Here is a 22,586-nt window from a genome sequence, read left to right as displayed (position 1 = left end):
TATTAATATAATAATTATTACATTATTACATTATATTATTAATCTATAAATATCTAAGAAATATAGAACACTATCACATTTTTGAAATGGATAGTATGTTGGGGGTATGGAAAGACTAGTTTTAATAATACTCTCCACCCATTAGATTATATATTATCTTTTAATATTTTCCCTTAATAAAAATTTATAGAGCAAATTTGGATAAGACATTTAGGTGAAATTTAGTTCCTCGCGCCCCATAATTTTTGAGAAAAACACTAATGCTGGGAAAGGGGGAAGGAAAGAGAAGAAAAGGACAAACAGTAGCAAGGTTCTTTAGTAGCAAGAAGAGGTGGTCAGCCTATTCTCCAAAGCACCTAAAGGCAACACAAGAAATGACGTATGGAAAATTATTAAGGAGTGATCCATCCTAGAACTGTGGAGAGGTTTCCTGACAGCACAATCAATCAGTGGAAAAGCTTGCCTCCAGAAGTTGTGAGTTCTCCATCACTAGAGGCTTTTAAAAAGAGGTGGGACTGCTATTTTTCCAGAATTGTGTAGGATCTCCTGCATGAGCAAGGGATTGGACTAGAAGACCTTGCATGTCCCTTCCAACTTTTAAGGTGGAAAAGTGATTACAGTGATGAAGAATGCACCATTGGGAGACTTGTAACAGGTTAGGAGCCGATCATCAGGGAGAAAATCTTTATTGGTTATGTGAAAAAGAACTTGATGGCACATATCAAATCATACCCCATAGTTATCTGATTAAAATTCTAATTAACAGCCTAGAACCAATTGTTGCTATCAAAAGTCTTGTAAACTGTCTTCTATCATTAAACCTTGTCCACTTAAATTAATTCAAATATGCACTTCAGTTGAAGAGTCCATAGAATAATGTCTGGTAAACAATAAAATATATATGTCTTGGTGTCTTGTAATACCTTTGTAATCATAGCCACAATAATATGATTGAAGAGGTTTTCAGCTGTGTTTGCTTAGAAGACAACAGAAGATTGATTTATAGTTTTGGTGCTTAACAAACTAAGGCTTTGTTACTCAGAATAACTTCTTGTTCTTTTCCATTGACAGTTATGATTGGTTTCCATTCCTAATGTCTACTTTGTAAATCTATTTTTTCCTTGAAAGTACAAAATTAGCATATTTATACTGTATTAGGTGGGGTTTTTTTTAGATAACAGGATAGGTAGATGACTACTTGGCAGTAAATAAAAGAATCATATAGTTGAAAGACATTTTGCCAGATTATCAGTTAATTGCTTCAGTGCCCAAGGATGCAATTAATCGGATCCTGAAGAACTAAACTCAAAGAACTATTTCCTCCTTATGTTTCTACCACTTAAGCTTCAGTACTGCCTGATGAACATGCCTTTCACAATTTCCAAAGCACACAAATTTTTGATTTCAGAATATTCAATAGCTCTTCCTGCTAACATTTTTCTTCTTCTCCAGAGTAGTTAACAGAGTAGTTAAGTCTAAAATATATATTTGACTGCACTCAGTTGTTCTTTCTCTAAAAATCAAGAATGCCTGCGTTCATTCACTGTCGTTCAATTTCTTGCTACTTCCAGAGGAAAAAAAAACAAAACTAGGTATAGAACATTAAACTGATTCATCAATAAAGATGATTTGAAAGTCTGGGCACAAAATAAAGTCTGCTACTTTTATCTAAATACTATGAAGCATTTAATGACTCTGGGATGTGTCCAGCCTTTCCCATCCTACCATCTTTTGATAGGCTTGACTTAGATATTGTCATTCTGACAATATTCTTGATCTCCCAAACGACAAATCATTTCTACAGGTACATAGTTGTAACTGGAAGGATATAGATCAGTATCAGTTCTAATTGGGAGTTTTGCAAGTTTATTTTGATAAGTACACAGGTGCTTTCTGTTGTCTAATTAATTGATTATGTGCCAACTCTTGGTGACCACATAGATATTTTTTTCCTTGAAAATCTGTCCCTAACCTGTTTTTTCAGGTTTTCGCAAAAGCTTCCATCCATCAAAAGAGATAATGATCTCTGTCAGTGCACCAACTGGCTTAACCCTATTGAGCCTCAAGTCCCAAGATTGTTTCTTACTTATAGCATGACATGAGTCCTTTCAAGCTTTATAAGCAGCTTTTATAAAAAAAAGTACATCTTATCACAGGTTGGGAGAGATATTATTGTCTAACTTTTGATGAACATCAACATTATAAATTTTTTTCTAGCTTTGGGAATATGATCTACAAAGAGAAACGGGAGTCTGTCAGCAAAGAAGACCTGGCTAAAGCAACCTTGGTTACTATCACCAACAACATTGGATCTATAGCACGAATGTGTGCTGTAAATGAGGTAAAAGGTGTTAAGGGAAGGATGTGGAAACTTTGTGTTGTCTTAAATATAAATTGGAACATTTTTTTTTGCTAAGGACAAGCAAGTTCTTTCTCATTAAAATTTCTATTCAAGATTTGTCCTTTTTTCCATTGAATTTAAATACTCCAGAGCCATCCTAAAGTTGATTAGCACTTAAATTTATCCTAACCTACATGTCTGTCTCTGTCTCTCTCTCTCTCTTAATCAAAAAAAATATCAAGCTACATATAGATATATGTGGCTTAAATCAGTTTTTTTTTTAAAAAAAATCCCTAATATCCAGAAGGCAAACATTCTGTAACAAGAAAAATGTCTTACGAAGATCAACTGCAACTCTTACCATAGCCTTGAAGAAAGCCAAACTTTCAGTGACTTCCTGAACAGTACCCAAATGGGAGCCGCCCAGACCTCTGTGTGGATGCTCTTCCCTTGAGCAGGTCCAGCATCAAGAAAAAGGATGCTTCCTGGGTTCCGGTAGATGACACTTTTATTCAAGAACCAGGAATGTCTCCATTCTGCCTGATCTCACCAGTGGAAAGAAGGCATTAGTCAGCCAGTACCTATGCCATTAAGGATTTTATAGGTGATAATGCAGATAATACCTTCAGAAGCTGATTGATAGCCTGTGCATCTTGGAGAGCAGTGATGTTAGCATGTCATCATTGCCTGTTCCATCTCATCCTGGACTGTTGTAGCTTCCCAGTGGTTTTCAAGGGCAGCCCCTTGTACAGCTTATTGCAATAGTCCATTCAACTATATATTAATTATGATGTTTGGTCTAGTGCTTGGGGAGAAAGGCACCTTCATTTTAAACTACGTTTTGTGTATTCTTGCGAGCCACCTAGAGCAGACTTGTCAAACACAAGGCCCGGGGGCCAGATCCGGCCCACGAAGTGGTTTCATGTGGCCCGCGAAGGCATCCTGGAAACAGTGAGGGAACGGCCCCCACTGCCTTGGCCCTGGCCCAGAGACCCTCCTTCTGCCAGAGACCCTCAGATCTGTCTCACTCCTGCCCAGGCCCCCATAGGCACCCTTGATGCGAACGATGTAGAGCTGGCCATGCCCACCCAGTAGGGCACGCCCACCCGGCCCCCTGAGGGCAACCACAATGCTGATGCGGCCCTCAATGAAATTGAGTTTGACACCCCGACCTAGAGTCATTGTATGTGATAGCCATATAAGTCCTGTAATGTAAGTGAATATTTTTTTATCCAGTGTACATTTCTTCAGGAAGTTTGTGTAGTGAACACACTTCTTTCTTTGCTGCTTTCTGAATTGCTGCGCCTGTTCTTTATGCATAGAAAACTTTAATATAACCAATTCTGTCCAATAGGAGAAAGAATTAGTTGCTCATTGGAAATATTTCTTGCTGTCTTCGGCTTCTTTACAGTGCTGCCTTGTTGCATATGGATCAAGCAGCATTGTACAGGGCTATGAAGACATTAAGTACTGCTTCACTGTAAACAGTGGTTGAATTGTATGTCACTTAATACATAAGAATTTGAAGAATGGTGCACAATATTTTTATATATGCAGAATTAAGATTATAGCGATATGTGAAAAGCATCAGACGCCATTGCCCAAAGTGTACTTTGATCTTCCATTTTTGGTATAGTTAACATTTAATAAAATCCAACTAATATTTATAAAACAATTTCAAATTAAAAATGACTCAATGCATTACTCAGAGGCCTGAGCAAATTAAAATGTTTGCTGTGTGAAGAAAGCATGAAATTGGATATCAGATAAACTTGCCTGGAAATACTATTATTCCACATGATCAGATCTCTTTTTCTGGACAAATTCTGGAACAATTTCAGTAGGAAGCAGAATTTTTGTCATATTCATACTGATTCAACTTGAATCCAAACTGTATTTTTTTTTACCAAGAGCAGCATTCCCTAAGCAGAGTTCTAGTCAGAGAGTATATTAAAGTGCCAAACGATTTACATGGTTCAGCTTCCCTGCAACCCATTATATAACTGCAGATCTACTGTGGAGATTTGGGAGCACTTCTAGAAGAGTGTAGGATCTGGTCTGGGACTATAGGGAGATGGAGAATAGGCAGAAATCTCAATTTCTCTCAGCTGAATCAGAAGACTTCTGAGAAGAAGAATACTGCTTTTATTCAAATAAGAAAATGTCTGTGTCCAACTCGTTGACTGGTCTGCATAGTGCTTTAAATAGGTGTTTATGTTTATACATTGATAAATTAGTACAGTTAAATAAAATGTAGGCTGTCCTGGAACAACACCTGACAAAGGGCAGTACATAATTCTAGTATGTAAAGTAAAATAATTCTACTGAACGTAACTTATATAAATACTGGGACTATGCTTCTATGCACATTTAGCTAGGGATAAATACAGAGAGAATGGCTGCTGAAAATTGTGGTTTAATTTTTTTCCTCACTTCACAGAGAAAACTTGAATTGCTTTTGATTATGATCAAGAATAGAAATATCTATTGCTTTTTTCCCCTTTAGAAAATAAACCGTGTTGTCTTTGTTGGTAACTTTCTACGTGTGAATACTTTATCAATGAAGCTTTTGGCATATGCACTGGATTACTGGTCCAAAGGCCAGCTGAAAGCTTTGTTCCTTGAGCATGAGGTATGTGTCAATCATATCCTTTACTTATCTTTCCATACATATCAATGTTCAGCATTCTATAGTTACTTTTATTCTTGACTTGATATAAATATATGTATAAATGATGTGTTTGTACTTCAGTTATCAGAGACAAATTTAAATGCTGGATTGTACGCATTACTATTATTGGGGGAAAGACACTTCTGAATTGGAACAGTAGGGATCGTTCCAAAGCGTTAGTAAGCTTCTCTATTAGCAATATGTTTGGGAACCTGTATTTATTTATTTCATAGATTTATTTCCCATTTTTTCTTCAGGAGCTCACGTCTAAAACCCTCCAGTTCCCCCCCCCCATACACACACACACACACACACAAACACACACCAACAACAGCCATTTAAGAGAAATTGAGCCAAGTGACTGATCCAAAGTTAACCAGTGAGGCTAGGATCTGGATCTCCCAAGGGCCAGTCCAAAATCCTCACCACTGTACTATATTAGCTTTGGGGGATCATGCCCTTCAAAATCTTGTTGGGTGCAACCCAGTCATAGTTAAACCCATTTATTTCTTTATCACCTTTTTATGCTCGCCCTTCTCTCAAAAAGCAACTCTGGGCAATGTGTAACAATCCAATAACACAACAAATATATAAAAACAGATGCCAAAAACATAAAAACATCATTATTAAAAATAATATCACTAACATTTTAAAATATACAGACCCCAGATTAAAAATATTCACCACCACCACCACAGAACCATCTAAGAATGTCTCCAGTTCCGTGGAGGCCCTGGTGCCACTGCCAGGTTTTGAAGGACTTCCAGAATGATAACCTTAATAGTGTTCAAAGTGATTTGGCTTATATTCAAATGTTTCAGTGGCTTGAAAAAATACAGGTTGAAAAGAAAAGACTCAGGGATTGTCTTCTAGTGACTTCTTTCAACACGAAAACGGAGTGGATGCAACCTTATAAGCCCTGTAAAACACAACATCACATAGTGAAATAGTGCGCACAGATTAGATTGGCACGTAGTCTTATATGCAGTTTCTTAAACTGATAGAGAAGCTAGCAGTAAGCTGAGCTCAGTCACCATATGATAGTCTCTAAACTATATCCAAACAGGCTGGAAAGAATTCAGAATTGACAGGAAAGCAGTTTTCAGACAGAATTCCTTGCATGGCCCATCAAGGAAGTCATGGGCAATTTTTTATATTTCTTTCCTTAAGAAATTATCTCTGATAGGAAAAAAAGATGAAAGTAGCCATAGAACTATACAGAAGACTTCTAAAGGGAAGTTTGTTGGTGCTCTCATACAGTACAGTTCTTTAAATCAGGCAGGTTAATTAAGATATTTTTAAGACTTAATATTTGTAATTTTGACAGAAAAAAATAATGTGCAGAGGATAGAGAAGTCACAACTGTCCCAAACTATTTGTACAAGGGGAAAAAAAGATTTTGACCCATGCTTCTGTATATTTTTTCCGAATTACCAAATGTAATATGTCACCAAAAACTGAACTGTGCAAAATCTTCTTTTAAATGCAGGGGTACTTTGGAGCCGTTGGTGCCCTCCTTGGATTGCCAAATTTCAGCTGAAGCTCAAAGCATCACAATACTGAATTGTTCTCTACCTTTCTGGCATTATTACATAATTGTTTTGACATCGAACTGGAAGAGCAGAAGGGCTGCAATCTTTCTATAAATGTCTTTTAACTGAAGGTTAAAACTATCTCATTGTTGACATCTGGGTGCTCCTATAAGAAGCACTTAGTAGCGGAGTTGAATCTCTAATCCATGTCATCCACATTCTCCAACTTGGTACCCCTTCTAATTTCTCAGCTAGTATAGCGGTTATGTATGCTGGTTGCGATACACAAATAAAGGGCATCAAGCTGGGGAATGCCGTAATAGACATTTAATACTCAGCATATGTTTTAAACTCAAAGACATAATCTTAACTGTCTAGACCCTTCAATCCTGTTTTGCCTCAAAACTATTCTTAAGCAATTGGATTGCATGTAATTGCACAAGGTTTAACATGGCCTTGTGCTCAGAGTTCATTTAGATTTCCAGTCAACTCCAAAACTGATTGTAGCCGTGCATGGAGAAAGGATCTTTGATGCAAGGTATTGTGTTTCAATGCAACCAAGTTACAGCATGTTGAAATACTTATTCAGGCATCGGTGTTAAGTTTCCAAACATTAAACGTAAAAACATCAGCAGTGGTTTTGTACAATTGATTTAATGAATTAAAACAATCAAGTACGTGTGTATAACAACCAGTGGTATAAACCAGACATTACTTTCAGCAGTTTCGAAAGATGACGGTAAAAAAAATATCCATATATCTCAGAATTACTTCTGTAAACAGTGCCAGCAGGGATGACTGAAATCAAAGCAGCAGTGGTGTGGCAAAGGCTGGAAAGACAGATCTAATAAGATGCCTTTGGTGTGACTTCCCAACTCCCAAGAAAGTGAGTTGATCTCATTGAACCTCTATTGACTAAGAATATTAAGTTGGGACTAGGTTGTGTCCTTAAACCATTACGGCAGCTATAGAGGTTGAACTGCAGAGTCAACAGTGCCAGTGTTCATTGTACCCAAGTAAACTTCCAGTGTGGCCTTGAGATAAACTCCTTACTTTATGCCACTTCAGATCCAATTGTAAAGTTTACAATAGTGGTGTATGTAATAGACTGCTGCAACAAAGCTTACTATAAGACCTCAGCAAAAAAGAATAATCTCAGAAAAGAAACTTTCTATGCACAAGGATGTAATTATTGTATCCTGGAGGAATATGCAGTTACCCAATCCATGAATTACATTTTCTAGAAGGGAATCTACCCCTGGCTGGAATTCACCTGAGCTTTAGGTACTGCTTATTTTACTTGATAAGATGATATACTATTTTGGCACATGAATATTTCATACAGCAATATCTATATGAAAACAACTCCAGCATTCTTGGAATTTTGGTTAGTTTAGGTGTTTTTAAAAAAAATTCATTTGTCTATAATTATATTTCAATGCTTAGTACTTGGTTTGTAGTATGTAGCAATCACCTAAAAATATTTTCTGTTTTTAGAATTTTGAAATGAATTATCTCTTTATAGCACAGGGCAACATCCAGAGATTGTATGTATCTCACTGGTTTGAGGAAGTCAGAAAATACAACTTCAGTAAAAAAAAATTATCATAGAAACATTATACTTGATTATTTTAACCCCAGCCTATTTCACAAAGTATAACAATTAATTCCAAATTCATACCAGGAAAGTAAATTTTTTTTACTGTTTTTCATTTTGAGTTTTGAAACAACAGAAGTGAACAGTTATTGTCTGCCTTTCCTGTTGTGAAGAGACATTTTTGGCACTACTAAAACTATATCAAATAATGCTTTTTAGTTCAACAGATTTACATCATGGTAACATCACAGATTTGGAATAAGCCCCACGAATGAATGCATTTGGCAATTTTTATATTAGACAAATTTCTATTTTTATTTTTGCATTATGTAATTGCATTTATAAGAATAGCACTTTTACAAAAATGCCATTGCAATGTTACAAAATTCTGCCCTCGTTCATGTGAATTCATGCTGTTAGCAAGCTCGTTTAGCACTATTGTAAGAGCTTTCTTGGTTTGGGAGTAGCAGAGATTTTTCCTGAAAAGATAAAGGAGCACTCAACTTTTTTGGGGGGAGAGAAGACAATCTTTGGTAAGCGGGGACAACATTTCTTTTTCCTTCCCTTCAGAGGTTCCGAGTGTGGCGCCTCTTTATAGTCCCAACGGTTACACGAGTGCCTTAAGGTTCCTTTTGACGGTTTCAGCGACATACTGAGCTTTTCCTGATTTTGAATATTGGAAGCTTTCAAACAAAATTTGCCCATGATATTGCATTCCCCCCCCCATTTTATTTTCAGTTCTAGTCCCAAAGTTCTTTCTGGTAATTACCGTATTCTACCTCTGGCCTTAGGGGATGTATGGATAGATTGATAAACATAATCTCTCAAAATAAGAGCACGCTGGCTGCTAAGGGGACAGTTTTTATTTCTTAAGACAGATCATGTGCTGTTGGAGCTAATACGATTTTCAAGAGCTACTCCATTAAGGGTACAGTTGGATAAGGTTTCTCATATGACCATCCCTTACCTACTGAATTTGAGCATTAATGGACCAGTCTTTTCCCCCCACATTCCTTGATTTATTTCTCATTTTTATATTGCTCTTTTTAAGCATTCCATGAAAAACACAAGATTGTATGAAAAACCAGATCACTCTTTTTATCCATTTCAGAATATAACAAGAGTGGTCCTGTTGATTTGTTGTCATGCTGCAGTGTGGATTGATTGCACAGTCTTTTTGAATCTCACTGGACAAATGGATTGAGAGTAGTCGTGTGTTGGCCCTTTTCACGCTACTGCTTCTTATATTTTCAATAGTAAGATTGTATTGTGACTGATTGTGAATTCTGTTTATTGTTTTGCCAACCCCAAGCATTATAAAATCTTATAATTTGATAGAATGCATATAAAACCAAACTGCATTTGATCAATGTTCCGTACGTACTTTTGGATTTGGTTTTTGGCTGCAGTGGAAATGTTTCAGGTTTTGCACGATGTAGTTTAAGGTGATCATCTCCAAAATATGCATCAAAACATTGTTAGTATCAGCTGTGGGGTGTTTTGTTTTGTTTTGTTGCTTTTTTGAGGGGGCAATATGCTTTCATGGGACAGATGTGAACGAGCAACATGCTGAATTTTAATGTGTTTGTACTTTACTTCTGTTACACTGTTGCTTTTTAAAGTTAGGTCTTTGGATTAAAAATGATTTTACTTAGAGCCAGTTGAATAATCAGTCTCCTAAATATTAATGAATTGTTTTGTAAATAGTATAGTTATAATTTAAGTGCTGAATTCAGTATGTTTTACTAGGCAATTGCATAATTTAGAATTTTTAGCTTTCTAAAAAGTCAGCCTCCTTTTAGGATCCAGTATTTTTGTTCTTAAATGGAAATTAAATAATGCTGTATGGATGGTAGAATTTTAAAAAGTAGATAGGGATTATGAATATAAAGTAATGTGCCATTAAAAGTAATACCTTTCACTACCATTCTAATGAGCTATAATAAATCTAGCTTTACTTTTAAGTATAGAATTTTTATAAAACACAATGAACATTCTTACTTCTTTGATCAATACTTCCCCTTCTGCCTCTCCCACCCCCCTATCCTTGTTGTCTGCATGTTAAACAGTAGCATCAACGTATTTATGCCTGTTGTAAATTAAAAGTAACTAAGCTTTTGCGTTGCAAACCTTCTGTTTTGGGAAACAAAGACCCTTCCTTAATTCAGAAGCGGCCTCCTTTTAAGTGTGTTGTGTTGCATTGCGACACAATATAAGTGTTCTTACTCCAAATAACGTTATTTATTATTAATGGGAAAATTAGTAGGAAGCCTGCAAGCAAGCGTCCTTAGTAATTTTTCCCTTAAAAATTAACATTTTGGGGACACGTTAGAGATGCAGGAAGCATCCCTCTTGGTCAGTTGGTCACATGACTCGGGCATGCATTGATCAATCTGTTTCTAAAGGTTTTGCCAAATATTTGAACACAAGCCTTACTTCTACAAAGGATGACGATTCACATCTCTTGCTAGCTTTACTGTGTATTTTGTGCATAGGGGACCAATGGAGAGGAATCCAGAAGGCTGCCTTTTTCACTAATTCAGAAAGTTCTCCATCTTATAATTCAGTATTACCAACACGGACTGGCAGCCTTCCTCCTCACTTTGGTCAGGCAGGTGTCCCTTATCAGTTGTACTGGAGATTCCAGGGAGTGAACCTGGGGACATCACCTTATTGTATAAAGCAGCCCCTCGACTCTTCAGCTGCAACCTCTGGGTTACTTGAAAATAAACTATAAAAGGAGTGCCTCAGTTACTTAACCACAACAAGAACTTCCCACGAGACATAAGGCTGAGAACACCGTAACTTTGGTGCACCCGTGCCATGGGAAGGTTAGATCAGTTTGGCTTCACAGTATTTTTATCCTGGGTATGATGTAGGCCAGACATGTCAAAAAACAAGGCCCGGGGGCCAGATGCGGCCCGCGAAGTGGTTTCATGCGGCCCATGAAGCCATCCTGGGAACAATGAGGGAACGGCCCCCACTGCCTTGGCCCTGGCCCAGAGACCCTCCTTCTGCCAGAGACCCCCAGATCTGCCCCACTCCTGCCCAGGCCCCCATAGGCACCCTTGATGCCAACGATGTAGAGCTGGCCACGCCCACCCAGTAGACCATATGCACTCTAGCCACGCCCATCCAGTAGGCCACGCCCACCCTGGCCATACCCACCCAGCCCCCTGAGGGCAACCACAATTTTGATGCGGCCCTCAATGAAATTGAGTTTGACACCCCTGATGTAGGCCAATTTGATTATTATCTGAATAGGAAAGCCACAGTATAGAACTCCCGTTCTCAGTCACACCCTTTGAATTGTACTGCACTTAAACTTTATGAAAAAGCGGGATTCGGCTTCGGGCTGCGCAACATGTGCCCAAGCACCTGCTTATAAAGTAACACCTGGAACTTGTCCTGATAAGAGTTTGGGAGAGAGGCAAAGCTGTGGTAAGGAATTCTGGTTAGTTTAAAGCAGGCTTTCACCTTCCAGACGGGTTGGACCGCAGCTTCCTTTATGTCGAAGGTTTGAACCCTGGGTTCTAAGCAAAGAGTATTAAAAATACTCTAGCAAGCCCCAGTTCAGACAATTTGGCCAGAGGAAAGTCGCAGGGGGGGGGCTGTTTGTTTGTTGTAAGCACATGGGTCCTGGACCTTGTTTGCTTTGTACTAAATCACATTCAACTGTTAAAACGAAAAACTTGCAACGGTACTGGAATTGTATTTTAGAGCTACTTTTATGTACTGAACAGTTAAGGGTTCTTGATAACGAAATAACCATTACTTTAATAAAGTATTAGCCAATAAATGGGAGAAAAAAGTGCTGTAAATGGCAATCTCTTCTGTTCCCTCTCTCGCTCTTACTTTTTTCTGCTTTCTACTTTCTCAGACTAGAAAAATGAGGGAAATGTGTAGCAAGATATAGGCAGCACAGCAGGAAGGATTAGACCCAGGAGCTTCCTGAAATGGGGGGCGGGGCGGGGGGCAAACATATCCATACCTCCTTATGGCTTTGGCATCTCCTTTTGGACAGGAGAAGATTCCTTGCAGAAGGGCAGTTCCCTTTTCGGTCTACCCTGAATTCTCCCTTGTGTTTTTGCACAGGTGACCCTAAAGGAAAGTGGGTAAACGCAAGGAGGCAGCTACGCTCTGGCAGATAATGCCGCCGCTGCTGCTACTGCTGCTCTTTCTTAATAATTCACCTGCTGATTCATCCTAGACTTTGGCCTTTTAGAAGGAGGGAGGGAAGCAAGGGAGAACAATATCCAGTTGTGGGAATGACCGACTTGGGCCTGGCCACCATCACCACCAGGCCACTGAGCAAATGAGGGGGCGATGTGGCTGCTTCTCTGATGGTGAAAATATTTTTTTGCGTACCATATTTTGTGCCCTCTTTTTGTTAAGGTGTCCTGAAGGGATGTGGAAGTCAGACTACAAATGACATAAGCAGGCTTTGTGAAATGCTTGTTTAAAGTCAAATGTAGGTAAGAAACTTAGTAGCCCCCCTACACGAGCGGCACGGAGAGAAACAATCACAAATTAATCTGAGATAAAACTGTATCTCATGGTCTTACTTCAGGCTCCGTATCTTGTAGACAAAGAGTTTGTCATAAAACACTGTAATTAGCATTTGTTGTGATAAAATACAGAATTTTCTTTCCAGAGTTTCAAAAAGAGTTGTTCCTGAGTTTGTCGATCATTGTAGTTCAGGCATATTTGTGCAAAGACCATGATTTAACCAACATATCCCATATTAATTGAATCCATTGCTAATGTTCCCTACCATTTTTATTGTGAAAAGAATTTTTAAAATTTCTATTGTATTTTGGTTAAACCTTTCATTCCATAAACCTCAACTAAAAATTGCAGACAGAGTTTTTCTGGAATCAGAATGAATTTAACTATTCATTTTAGCAGTGAAAAGAAATGCATTTTAAGCAATAGTTAACATGCTGCGGTTAGTGATAATTACTGAGTTTTTTTAAAAAAAAAAACGGTTTCATAGATGGTCTAGTTTCAATATTGAGAACACTTTAATATCCAGGTTATTTAGAAATAGAGAAGATAACCTTCATATTTCCCAGCAAAGTTGGCATTTTAACTTTTTTTTAAAAAAAGAAAAAAATCTAAGTGACTAAAATTGTACCTAGAAATTCCATGACAAGCTCTTATTTCCAAAATGTGTATATAATATACTGTGAGAACCATTTGTCATATATTGCCTTATTCTGTTGCAGTAAACTTACTGTCTGGGCTTTTTAGGATTTTGACAATGGTGTGAAAATGTATGTTTTGCAAATTTAAATCATAATTACTAAATTATTTAACATATCTTTTGTAAATTGTTTAATTTATTTTGAATGTCAAAGCTTTTCTGTATTGTTTTCATGCAACCAAATAATGGAAACCTATGCTGCATTCATTCCCATCAGAATTGTATAAAAATTCCTGACAGCTTGCATGAGTAAATGTGAAATCTTAATTTTGTTGTTCAATAATGGGCTTTTGTGTGTGTTTTCCTAGCATTAGTGTTCTGTAGACATAATTTTATTTTTTTTCCTAAATAAAGTCGAATGGATGGTTCCCTCTACCATATTTGATTTAATTTTTTGAAATTATTAATAAAGGGGTGAGAAATCTAGCTTATGCTTAAGAAAATAAACTTGACCTTGGTGGATAAAGTCAGCAACAAATAAGTGCTGTATCCCTGCTGAGAGAATAATTAAGCTATCACTAACAAAGGATTGTTTGGCCTAATCTTTGCAGCGTTGTTTTTTTCTTATTTTGGTCATATTTTATCAGTGACTCTTGGAAAGAGTTTATACAAGCAGGTAATGAAATCTGATAGAAGTATTGCAACATTGGTTTGATTTTTGCTCCTTCAGATTTTGGAGTGTGACTTTTAGTTTCTTGAAGTTTCAAGTCCCTACATACCCAGCCTGCTCTTCACCCTATCTAGTTCCATAACAAAGAGTTACGTAGGTTTGGTAACAAGGTTTTCATTTCTGCGATATTTTTTTTAAGTCTGTAGAAACGCATCATGGCCAACAGGATATATTTATGTTCCTGCAAGCAGGAAATCATAGTCATGGTCATTAACCTGTTTTCATCCTTAAAAACAACACTAGGAATGTGCTTGGGGGCTTATCCTGAAATTTAGCATTCCATTACCATGGAATTCTTAAAAATATATTTGATTCATTCAAAATACATTCCAATAATACACTGAACTCTAATAACTAGTAAGTATAGGCCAGCAGTTCCCAACCTTTTCTATACCCCACACCCCTTGGAACGCTTCTGATATATTCTCACACCCCTTACAAAAGTTCAAAATAATGGCAACAAATTATGCATATACACTATAATTTTGAAACTTCGAAACCCAAGTTTTTGCACCCCCTGGAATATCGTCTCGCACCTCTGGTTGGGAACCCCTGGTATAGGCAATCATTGAATTGAAGATGATTAAAGCTTTTTTTTACCAAATCTTTATTAAATTTCAGGAAAAAAATACAAAAAAGCAAAGAGAAAAGAATTAAAAAGTGGGGAGGCTAAGGGAAGAAGCAAAATTGGGATGGGAAGACATAGGAAAAAACGTATTTAAAAGGTAATTCCTGACTTCTTTCCTACAGAAAAAAGTAGTACTGTCATAAAGAAATCTAATAATCAACAGTACCCATGATTAAGGGGTCATTCATTTCAGTTTCAACCTCAAAATCCGAGTAGAAATGAAGCTAGATAAAACACTTTAATCAAAGCAGTCTTTGTCATCTCCACCAACTACATTAATTTCACCTTTCTTCTATTGTGCTGTATGAGTCCTTCCATTTCTGCGCATCTGTTTATCCATCAAACCTAAAAGAAAAGCCTCTGACTTCAGTTATACATTCAGTTTAAGAAGTTAAAATTAACAACAACAACAACCAGTGCTTTTTTTGTAAAAGAAAAAGGTGCCGGAACTCACACGTCATACAACCCGCCTTGCCTACCCTACAAGGTTCCATCCAAAAAAGGTGCCGGAACTCCATTCTGAGCGTTCTATGACAAAAAAAAGCCCTGACAACAACAATAATAATATAAAAGTTGGAAGGGACCTTGGAGGTCATCTAATCCAACCCCCTGCTGAGGCAAGAAACCCTATACCATTTCAGACAAATGGCTGTCCAGTCTCTTCTTAAAAACTTCCAGTGTTGGAGCACTCACCGCTTCTGGAGGCAGGTTGTTCCACTGATTAAGTCTTAACTTTCTTACATGTCCACCAAAGATGATAAAAAGTGCCTTCAGATTGTGTACCTTTCCAACATTTGACACACCCATATACATCTTTGACAATTTATCAGGTATTAGATGCCAAAAGTACCATCTTACAAGAAATTCTTTCAAGTTAAACATCAAATTTTATCTGCATTTTTACTTACCAAAGATTCTTAACATTGCCCTCTCCCTAGAAGACCCGATTTTCTCATAGAGTCAAAATCATTTTTAAATATAAAGTAGTTTGCTTCACTGGGTAGAAAGCTAACTTAATTGTCTTTTGGGAGAATCTCTTCTGCTTCTGACTTTGTACTGGATGGAAACATTGCTCTGAGAACACATGAAGCTAAGGTGTAGCGTGTACATTTCCTTAAGAGAACTTGGTCACCAGCATCTGTAACATCAGTAGACTTTAAGTATGCCGCCTTTGAAGGGTCATCCTTAATTCCTGACCATGTAGGGTTGGAAAATTCTTTTACTTGAAATTGTGTTGTGCTAAAAGGTAGACACGCAGAGCCTAAACATTCCTTTGCAAACATGGGCAACATTCAGATAGCAGCTTCTTGTGGTTAGGCAGGAACCAACAAGATGAATTTCAACAGGGACAAATGCAAAGTCCAACGTTTGGATAGGAAAAATCAAAGCCATGCATATAGGAGGTGGGTGGGCAGGATAACATACTGGTCAACAGTACTCAAAAAGAATTGGTATTGGTGGATCACAGACATGAGCAGCAAGAAAAGGGAAATGCAATGGAAAAATATTACCATAATCATAGCATTAACATAATGAGAAACGTGATATTTTTAGCAGTTCATGCCTAGCTGTCTTCATTTCATGCGTCATAGGGAAATACTTCAAATTATTTTTAAAAATGGACAGTTCAATTTTGATGTCGCATTCAATTAAAAAATAGATGTAAATAGATAGAAGATAGAGATAGGATAGAGATGAGAGTTGAGCAAGAATTGGTGGATGATAATTTTGTTATGAAGAAAATTTATATGGCTACCCAACTCATGGTGACTGGGCAGCTTATCAAAGTAAAATCCCAAGTACAAAACCCAATGAACTTCCCCCCCTCCCCGCATTTAGAAGTCAAGCCACTTGATGGGCTTCCTATCATCCTGGCCTACTGGCAAAACCATATCCATGGCCTTCCAAAAGGATATGAAGGCGGAAGCTAGTCTTACCTCTCTGAGGATGAGGCAGCCGCTATGGAGAAGACCCTTCTTTGTCCCACTAGATCAGGGGTGTCAAACTCAATTTCATTGAGGGCCGCATCAGCATTGCAGTTGCCCTCAGGGGGCCGGGTGGGTGTGGCCAGGGTGGGCGTGGCCTACTGGGTGGGTGTGGCTAGAGTGCCTATGGCCTACTGGGTGGGCGTGGCCAGCTCTACATCCTTCGCATCAAGGGTGCCTATGGGGGCCTGGGCAGGTGTGGGACAGATCTGGGGGTCTCTGGCAGAAGGAGGGTCTCTGGGTCAGGGCCAAGGCAGTGGGGGCCGTTCCCTCACTGTTTCCAGGATGGCTTCACGGGCCGCATGAAACCACTTTGCGGGCCAGATCTGGCCCCCGGGCCTTGTGTTTGACATGTCTGCACTAGATCAAGGGTCTTCAAACTTGGCCCTTTTATGACTTGTGGACTTCAACTCCCAGAATTCCTCAGCCAGTGTATGGACCTCCTTAAGAGAGAGGACCCGTAACAACTCCTGCCTTCCCACTCCGGTGGGCGTGTTTGGTAGATGTAAATGGGAAATCACCTGCCTCCCAGGCCACTTAGGATTTGAAAGATGACAGCCAGCACCTTGAAGTGGACCTGGAAGCAATTCAGCAACCAATGCAGCTCCTGGAAGAGATGTAATGCATGCAAATCTAGATTTGCGCAAAACCATGTGGGCTGCATATTTTGAACCAAATGGAAGCTTCTGGATATTTTTCAAGGGCACCCCCAGATACTTCGCATATATATAAAAAAGAACTCCTTAGGACAAGTGCAAGACAGGTTGACTTGCTTATTTCCTTGCATGGGAAATAATGAGTCAGTGCTAAGAACCAGGCCCAGGGCATAGCCAAATGAGTAAGATAAGTTACTTTATTGATGGAATATGTCAGATAAAGGCAGTATTTGGGGGTCCTCTCAGCTGTTCCTGCATAGATCAGTGCCCATCTTGGTGCAAGGTTTCTTAGTGGAGATGCTGCAAGATTCAGTTGAAGGGTCTTGTCTTTTATGTCTAAAACAACAAATGTGCCATAAAACAATTATGCAGATTTATGTACAAATAGATACAGAACACAGAAGCATTTTCTTTCTTTTGGATTTCCAGACAGAATGCCGGCCCTGTTGAGGTGTTTTGACTTTCTTTATATCTCAGACATACCATGTTTTAAAAGTATTATTGTGCCTACTTGTTTGCAAGACAAAACTTTTTACTCATGCGATGCTTGACTATTGCATGCTTCAGTGTGCGTGTATACCTGTGCTATGTAAAGCAGTGAAGAAGTAGAGGATAAGGTATTAAATGGGACAAACTGGCAAAGATTCTTCTACCTTTCCCAACACAACAGAAACTGTGGTACCCAGGGAAATGTAAAGAAGGTAGGTTCAGAAGAAAAAGAAAAAAAAACATTTCTCAATGAAAAGCACTTAAACTATGAGACTCACTGCCTCCTGAAGTAGTGATGGCCCACGTTTGGGAAGATGCTATTGTAGTCATATCTGCCTGCAGCCTTCCCTTAAGTAGCTGGTGGCCCCAAGTGGGAAGTGGGAGGTGTCCTTATAATGGACATATTCCATAGAAATAAGAAATGATTTAGTTGTCTAAGCTCCATGAAAGAGGTGCAGAATAAATTAGCTCCCAGCAGGAGTATTTCTATACAGGTAGTCCTCAACTTACAACCGTTCGTTTAGTGACTGCTCAAAGTTACAGCAGCATTGAAAAAATGAAATTTATGACTAGTGCTTGCATTTATGACCATCACAGCACCCCCATGGTCATGTGTTCAAAATTCAAATGGCCTGATGTTTGCAGCATCACCAGATTGTGTGATCTGTGATCGCCATTTACGACCTTCCCAGTCAGTTTCTGACAAGCAAAGTCAATGGAAGAAGCCACTTAACGACCACATATTTCATTGAAGAACTGCAGTAATTGGCTGATCAACCATGGTAAAAAAAAGATTGTATCATCTAATGTGACTCAAAACCTACCTTACTTAGCAACAGAAATTCTGGTCCCAATTGTGATTGTAGATTAAGGATTACATGTACCGTAAGTGCTAGGTTCTATTGTTCAAGGGAACATACATTTCTGCAAACATATTGATAACATCTATTTGATTAATCCCAGGAGTTACTATTTTAAGGCAAAATTAAGCCCTGGTTAACCAGATGGAGAAGACAAGCAGACCAAATTAGGTGTGAGGACTAGAAATTCCCCATTGCAGGTTAGAGGCGCAGAAATTAAGGGGAGGATCCAAAGATTTCATGAAAAAAGACAGTTTTAAAGACAGATAGAAGGGCAAAACATACACAAAAGCTTTCTGGAAAGCAATTCCAAGCATAAGGGACAGCTGGAAACTTGTTGAGGAACTCATGTTTGTGAAATTTAACTATGTCAACAATACCTGGGCCTGCCATTGAAACTTCAGAAACTTAAGCTAGCATGGAATGTAAGGATTTAACTATAGTTGGACAAAACATAACTATTACTCATCTTCACTTGTTTCAATCCATTTTTAGTCCCAGTTCAACATACTTTTACCTATAAATTACTATGCGATCTGAAAAATAGGAAAAACTCTTCTGCTAGGTGTTTTACCTTATGTTTTCTTATGCACAAGCTCAACTTTCTATACCTCTGCCCATCTCTGTCATGCCAAAAGCAGATGGTAGGTATGATTCAAACGAGATCCTTTTGGCCAAAGTTATGATTATGTTCATCAATGCTCAGCTGCCACGATCATCCTGTGACTGAATCAGTCTAGATTTTTTTTTGAGGGCCATATGCTGGATTGTCAGCACACGCATGTGCGCACACACACACACACACCACGAAATCATTTGAAGACAGGAAGTTCTCTGTCTATGTATGACAATATATTTACAGTAGAAGTAACGCCTTGGAGATTTAATGGGAACTTATATCCTAATAAGCATACACAGACTTAAAGCCCTAAAAATTAGTATTAAACTCTTGAATACAATTTTAAATAGAAACCCCATTTTTAAAACTGTGACTGCAATTACTGTGCATGTTTGAAAAAGTAAGGAAGCAGAGAAAAAATAACAATATTTTAATTTTATCCATAAATAAAATTAAACATGATCACATTTAGTACATATTACACTGACTGAAATTAATACAAATGTAAACACGGTAAAAAATTATTTCATATAACAACTCTAAAATACATTAGGCAATGTCAAAAATACATCTCAGTATTTAAGTGTTTTAAACACTAGAGGAAAGTGCTTTTCTAAAAGATAATATTGCCATTTAATATTAACCCAGAGCATCAAATTTACTTAAATGAAAATAATTCCTAGCACATTTGAGTTCTTTCTATAACAACGTACCTTTGAGAATTAATATTAACTCAGTTTGAGTTGTTCTATTACATTATTTCTCAAACCAAGCAAGCAATTTATTTTAACTCTTGAAATATACTGACATTGCCTTACCCTCCTATAAGTAAGCACTGTTATCTATGAACTTGACCCTGGGGATTTTGTTACCAAAGGAGGCATTTCAGTACAAAACAGTTAATTTAGCATAATGACGGTTACAGTAAATGAATGCACTGGGATGTATTTGATTTTGCTTTTCAGGAACAGGCAATCTTTAGAGGCTAGTGGATTTATCGGCAATTTCAAAAGCATTGCAGGTAATTTCATAGAATGACTGCATGAATGGCTGTTATGGTGGTATGTTCAGTCACGAGACACCTGTTTCCCACTACACACTCCAACTTCAAGACAGCAATAGCACTTAGACTTAGTGCTTTACAACCCTAAGATGGTTTACAGAGTCGGCATATGGCCCCCAGCAACCTGGGTCCTCTTTTAACCCACCTGGGAAAGATGGAAAGCTGAGTCAACCTTGAGCTGGTCGGGATCGAACTGCTGGCAGTCAGCAAAGTTAGGTGGCAATACTGCATTCTAACCACTGCGCCATCCAACCGCTGCGCCATCCCAGTAAATTTATGGCAGGTTGATTTTTGTTATGTAATAGGTTTATCTTTTCTTAGGGACACACTGGCACATGTTCAACTAAGCACCTAACTACTATAATTTTCATTTACAAAGAATACCTATGTAGCTTATTTGGAGTGTGGAGTATGTTAGAATCTGCAGCATGTCTGTGCGTTTACTGTATTTCAATTTCAGTGATGATATATAGAATCCTGGCAAACACCTTTTGACATCCTTTGGCACTCCACTGCCTTTCCTAGAATTATTTATTTATTTATTTAGAGCATTATTTTGTGTACCACAGGAACAGACTTTAAGTTCTGTAGAACCTGTAGACATACATACAAATCGATCCCCATTTCCTGACCATTGTCTCCAATAATAAAAGCTCCTGAGATTAGAGATCAGTTTTTCCTTCTTAGGAACTACTACCGTACTTAAAAAAAAAAGTTTCGAACGATAAGGGTTGCACCATTTTAAAGAAAGCATTTAAATGTTTACGTTGTACAGCTTTCTGCAAATTAAAAAGAAACTATTGCATGTCCTATCCCTGTCAAAAAATCTGTACACGTTCTAGAAATGCGAGTGAACACAGGAATATTTAAATTCTTATTTTATATGTATAGTTTTCCCAGGCTTCAGAATTCATAAAGTGGTACCATTATAGAGAAATAATGTTATTATCAATGAGATCTATAATCAAAGATAATAACTGAATATTACAACACTGAACTTTGATTTTATCAAACACGTATGACTCAGTCATGCAATTTTGAGAGGCACCAGTGCTAGGAATTGTTTTATCTTTTTGTTGTTAAATCTGGAGCAAATTACTTTATACATGTCACTTTATACATTTTGTTACAATTGATGCACTACTTAGCATTGCACTTTAGATCAGTGATAAATTATTACATTTACTTGCGTTATTTTTATATTTTGCATATAATCCTAAATTTTCAGTGAAAAATAAGAAAGATCATTATTCTGTTATATACTTCTGGAATAAATGGGAAAAACAAATAGATTTGAATCTAGCAGTGCCACACTATCCTTGCCTGTAGTTTTGAATTATAATCACATTACAGATGATCAAAAAGATACTCATACTGGCTTCTCTTTCTGATAAAGCAGACATGTCAACCACAAGGCCCGGGGGCAGATCCGGCCCGTGAAGTGGTTTCATGCGGCCCGCGAAGCCATCCTGGAAACAGTGAGGGAACGGCCCCCACTGCCTTGGCCCTGGCCCAGAGACCCTCCTTCTGCCAGAGACCCTCAGATCTGTCCCATTCCTGCCCAGGCGCCCATAGGCACCCTTGATGCGAACGATGTAGAGCTGGCCACGCCCACCCAGTAGGCCATATGCACTAGCCACGCCCACCCAGTAGGCCACACCCACCCAGTAGGCCACACCCACCCGGCCCCTTGAGGGCAACCGCAATGCTGATGTGGCCCTCAATGAAATTGAGTTTGACACCCCTGTGATAAAGAATTTAAATTTTTTCATTTTCCTGCTAGAATTCTATTTAAAAATAATTGGAAGACGTTACAATGCTACATGTACACATGGACATATATATATATAAACATTCAGTTTTCTTTGCATTATGTTCACATTTCCATTATTCTGTTCTAGCTTTCAAAATGTTCCTTCAACCACTTGCAGAAATCCTTGCCTCCCTTAAACAATGTGAATCCTATTTGAAGAGCCAGATTATGTGAGGTAAGAAAATGTAGTGCTCATTTCTTTACTCAGACCAGAGCAAGTCTAACCCATTCCAGATGTTAGGGCAATGTTAAGTTCATAAAACAGCATTTAAAAGAACTGGAAGAAGTTGTGGTGACAACCTTCATGAGGTTGTCCCTGGAAAGCAAGTAGGATACTAGTAAGTATCTGTCTCTATTAGTGTAAATTAATTCTATGAGAACTCGGGATATTGTTCATCTCATGGTTTAAATATTAAACAATTATAGTGTATTATGTAGGGATCCCAAATTCTCCTC

The 22,586-nt window shown here is 38.1% G+C and overlaps 1 protein-coding gene across 5 annotated transcripts in view; it reads left to right on the top strand.

The window, feature by feature from the left end:
- The window catches only part of LOC308663596 (pantothenate kinase 3), a 31,453-nt gene extending 9,153 nt beyond the window's left edge, over positions 1–22,300 (top strand). For 2 of the 5 annotated variants that reach the window (XM_081320174.1, XM_081320175.1), the window contains 3 exons: positions 2,218–2,341; positions 4,848–4,973; positions 6,502–13,722. In XM_081320174.1, coding sequence (XP_081176300.1) covers positions 2,218–2,341; positions 4,848–4,973; positions 6,502–6,552 — 301 coding nt within the window. In that variant the 3' untranslated portion in view covers positions 6,553–13,722. Of the gene's footprint in view, positions 1–2,217; positions 2,342–4,847; positions 4,974–6,501; positions 13,723–21,716; positions 21,869–22,218 lie in introns of those variants that run through there. The other 3 variants (XR_014025450.1, XR_014025451.1, XR_014025452.1) reach the window with 3 other exon arrangements.
- The last annotated feature ends 286 nt before the right edge of the window (positions 22,301–22,586 follow it).

Source organism: Vipera berus (genome assembly GCF_964194415.1).
Source record: "Vipera berus genome assembly, chromosome: 2".
Lineage (NCBI taxonomy): Eukaryota > Metazoa > Chordata > Lepidosauria > Squamata > Viperidae > Vipera > Vipera berus.
This window is presented reverse-complemented; position numbering and strand designations above follow the sequence as displayed.